Source organism: Dermacentor albipictus, unplaced genomic scaffold (genome assembly GCF_038994185.2).
Source record: "Dermacentor albipictus isolate Rhodes 1998 colony unplaced genomic scaffold, USDA_Dalb.pri_finalv2 scaffold_34, whole genome shotgun sequence".
In the NCBI taxonomy this organism is placed as follows: domain Eukaryota; kingdom Metazoa; phylum Arthropoda; class Arachnida; order Ixodida; family Ixodidae; genus Dermacentor; species Dermacentor albipictus.
Genome location: NW_027225588.1, coordinates 1328998 through 1333069, shown reverse-complemented (window position 1 = coordinate 1333069; position 4072 = coordinate 1328998). Strand labels below are relative to the sequence as shown.

The 4072-nt window shown below is 47.1% G+C and overlaps 1 protein-coding gene across 1 annotated transcript; it reads right to left on the bottom strand.

Moving 5' to 3' along the window:
• Nucleotides 1-234: 234 nt before the first annotated feature.
• Nucleotides 235-2680, bottom strand: LOC135921223 (uncharacterized). Its single transcript, XM_065455536.2, has 3 exons — nt 2389-2680; nt 2052-2165; nt 235-1585 (listed from the first exon to the last, which is right to left on the bottom strand). Exons 1-3 carry the CDS (start codon nt 2588-2590, stop codon nt 264-266), a joined length of 1638 nt encoding a protein of 545 aa, XP_065311608.2. The 5' UTR covers nt 2591-2680; the 3' UTR covers nt 235-263.
• Nucleotides 2681-4072: the final 1392 nt, after the last annotated feature.

Sequence of the window (4072 nt, the reverse complement as noted above, 5' to 3'; positions counted from 1 at the left end):
TATAAGGCTGCTATTATTCCAGAACTCATGACACGACGTATCCGACGCCTTGGATTTCTTTACACTACAGGTGCAGGCTACGTGTCCTTTAAGAAGTATGCTGTGGGGTGTTATCTAGTTGACCATTGTGATGAGGACAATCTGAAGATGACTATCAGAAGGCTGACACACACATAGTGCGTTCCTTTGCATCATAAAACTTTAGTGCATGACGACACCTTTTAGGTGCTCCGAATAAATATACCGCATGCTTTCGTGTTCTATTACATGGTGTCTGTCTCCACTTCCTTGCCATTATTTATTAGTGGTCGCCTAAAGTTTGAGAGAAATGCACATGTTGTGAAAATTGCATCTGCTATGTCTAACATGTTTATAGGTAAGGGTCTGTCCAATAAATGGAACTCCTTGATTCTTCTTATGACCCTTTCAATGTGCACCCGTGCACTTGCAACATGCTTTGTGGCTTCAACATCCTTGGCACTCATCTGCGCTTCTCCAGGAATACGAAATGGAGGCATATGAAGGACAACACCACGTGGCAGAAGGTTATCTACCTTGAATCCCTTGTCAACCATGATGCCATCTCCTGATTCGAATAGATCAAGTACTCCAGACTGTTGCACAATAGCTCTGTCACTGGTACTTCCCCCATATAATGGCGACACAAAGCTAACATAGCAGTCAGGTGTTGCACCTACAACACATTTCATTGTGTTTGCGAACTTGTAGTGGGAGAAAGTTCGTCTTTGGGCAGTTAAGCTTGAGGGCTTTTGTATACGAATTTCTGTTGTGTCAAGTATTATACGTGTGTTTGGGTACCGTCTAAAATGAAGCGGCATGTGCTGTTGTACTTCAGGAAGTGTGTGGAAGCTAGTTATTTCAGTGAGAACCTTCTGCAATATAAGTACCCATTCTGAAAATATACGACTGAATGATTGCATTGAAATTAAAAAATTGCGAGCAATCTCTCGTGTGGCCATACCTGTCCTTAAGCGAACCAGTACTGCATACATCTGCTCGGCAGCAGTGAGTGACCTGCTCTTTATGTCTATTGCAAACCGAGGGTTATTGTTCAAAACTAAATTTAGTATATCGTAAAACACTTGCACAGAAGGCAATCCTGTGTAATACAACATATGCTCAGTACCTTGCATGTTATCGAGGCACAGTGTTGTAGCCTTCAGCTCGTAGTAATGTGCTTTCCACTGAATTGTCTGTTCCTCAGCAGCTTTTAGCTGTACTTCTAGCTTTTGCACCTTCTTTCTTTCTGCACTTAATTGGCTTTCAAGCAGCATAATACGCTCTAGAGAGAAATTATCCGTCTGGCAGCTCTTTTCGTGTTCAGCTGGTACACTATGCAATACTGCACCATCTTCACAGGTCGTAGAGCCTAATGACATTGCACTTGCTGCTCTGCTTAATGGTGTTCCTTGACCAAGAGGTGGAGTAGATGCCCCGGCAACTGGTTGACAATCCTGTGGTGTCCTATTTTGGCCTGCTGCTATACTCGGTGGAGTCCTCTGCCCAACAGCTGATGTGGTTGCACCGCTGCTGGCTTGGCCACTTGCATTTGCCAGTCTTGAAGCTGATAAATAACATTAAAATATATTTCGCGACAGTAACAATGTGCTATTTAAGACTAATAAGATAGGCGCAACATCAAATATAAAAACTCTGTACTACTCATAAATAAGTGACCACTTAATCTCCCTTTGCTAGATAAAGACTCATTAAAAATGGGTTAGTGTTTAGAGAAGGGAGCATCTAGCCGCCGATACCATAACTGACTCGCCCAAGACGAAAGCGCGAGTTATATTGCGGCAGAAAGAGCAATCAACATTCGCTATTCAAGAAGCTTCACTCGCAAGTACTGCACGATGCTGCTTAGCATCGGCAATCGCACGACAGCCGGCGTATTCAGCATTACACGGGCGATTTCATGATAATGAAAAATAATATCAAGTGCCGAATACAAAATGAAGAAAGATTACTGCAAGGTCGTAAATGCTGACAGTTGACGAATCTCAAACAGCGTCACACACAGCCTATACCTTGCCGTTTCTTCACTCTGTCAAAGCGAGCGATTGACCCAGGGCATCTCATTGGCGTGTGCTTGAAAACCGATGGTACGTAGTCCGGGTGGGGCATAAAGCGGGAGGGCGCTCCTGAAATAAAATGTGACGGTTAAACAGCTTGAGTGTTTCTGTTATTAACGCGTGTTCGACACAGGACACACTGCGCTAACACAACCGAAACTGCGTACTAAACAAATGCACGATCGCCGACCTGCCACGGTCCCGCTCGGAAAGGGCTCGAAGTTACACTTATGCGCTCAACAGACACGCTGTTCATCAAGTAATAAGGAATATCAAGTCACTGTTTCTTTACCTGTTACGAAGTGATTGCTGCAGACGCGGGAGTTCGCTGTCGGTTCCCACGGCGATCCGTCGGCGTTGACGTGATGTATTGCTTGCACCCATTTCTTTCGTCTCGTTGCCTGAAGTGTCGCGGCAGGAAATCTAAAAAATCGCACATTTGGAGGCTTTCCGCTGGCATTACTGCAGCCTACGGCAGCACATCGCTGTGGCATCGCAAAAAAAAAAAGCTATGATCCTGCCTGCCAAGGAGCAGCGCGGCCAACACGGAGAGCCCGTACGTACGTTCTTTGCCGGATGTCACCAAAAATGTTTCGGGCGCTCGCCGCTAGTGTCGCTGTCAGAGTACTTCCGGTGCGCATGCGCACAAGGCACCCATGAAAAAGGAATGCTCACTGCAACCAATTTTGTGCGAGCACTTTGCTTTCACCAGACTAAACACATCCAAGATGCTATCAGCATGTAGTTGTTTTTTGCTGAAGCATTCGGTAAACATGTCTTCAAGCATTTTTACAAACGAAAAAAGTGTTCCACGTGGGTAGAGAAGCCCGCCTCTATCCCTGTGCAGTGTCAACGCAGCAAGCCCAGGATTCTCATCTTCGGACGACACGGTTAGCGCATTCATGCAATCCTGGCAGTTGGTTTTCATTACGCACTTTCGTGCGACATAACCAGACACATAGTAAGTTATCAGAGAGTCGCTCCTCTCTATGTGCTGGTCGTGATCGACCGAAGACAACACTACTTCGGCGCCTGGTAAATTCCCCGAAACAATGAGAGCATCTACCTGGTCCCACAAGTTGTTGCTGGGAGAGCAACTTGCGCTGCTCTGCTGTGTGTTTAGCAAGGCAGCTACCGCACATGGATCCGCACTACCATATCTCACGGTTTTCACTAAACTGTAAAAAGACATGCAGTTCATCGTAATGAGAAATTGTGTGGGCGTCGGATGATCATTACAGCCCGAGGCTTCTCTGACAATCCCAAACAAATTCTTAATAGGGTCCTGACTAAGCCGGGATGTCATAAGATACGAATAACCTAAATTTCTAAGGTACGAAAGAAGCTCAAGAGTGCTTGAGATTGTGACACGCAGCCCAGTTGCTGTCACAATCCAGTCCAGTCAGCCCAGTCACATACTGCACATTGAGCCAAGCACCAGCACAGCACAGGCATAGAGAGATATTGCCACGCATACAACGCCGGCGGTATTTGCAGTCGAGCACCGACAACGCCGAACCAACCGAGGTGTACTGAGCGCACCACCGCAACCGCAACACGAGGCAAGAGAAGTTTTTCAGGTGAAACATGCGTCAGCGCCCCTGGCGGGCATGCGGGAAGTCGACGCTAAGTGCGCCGCGGCGGAGCGGCGCAGGGATACGACAGTGAGCCCACTGCCCCCTTCTAGAACACTGTAAGTGCCACTGTTTCCACCAATGCTGTGTGCGGCACGAAGGTGATTGTGCTATTGGTGACAATGATGTGAACTCGCATGTGTGGCTGATTTGCGTATCCTTTGTACAAATGAGTGCTTAAAAAGTTATGTTTGGTTGTGTGGAGGAGAGCGGTGCTTCGGGCAGACGCTTCGGCGTTTGAATAAAACGTCACTTCATCGGACAACGGCTCTTCCTTCTCGCTGCCACCGTGAACTCGAATCACCGAGGGGCGCCGACTTCGGACCTTCAACACCTTCCCTC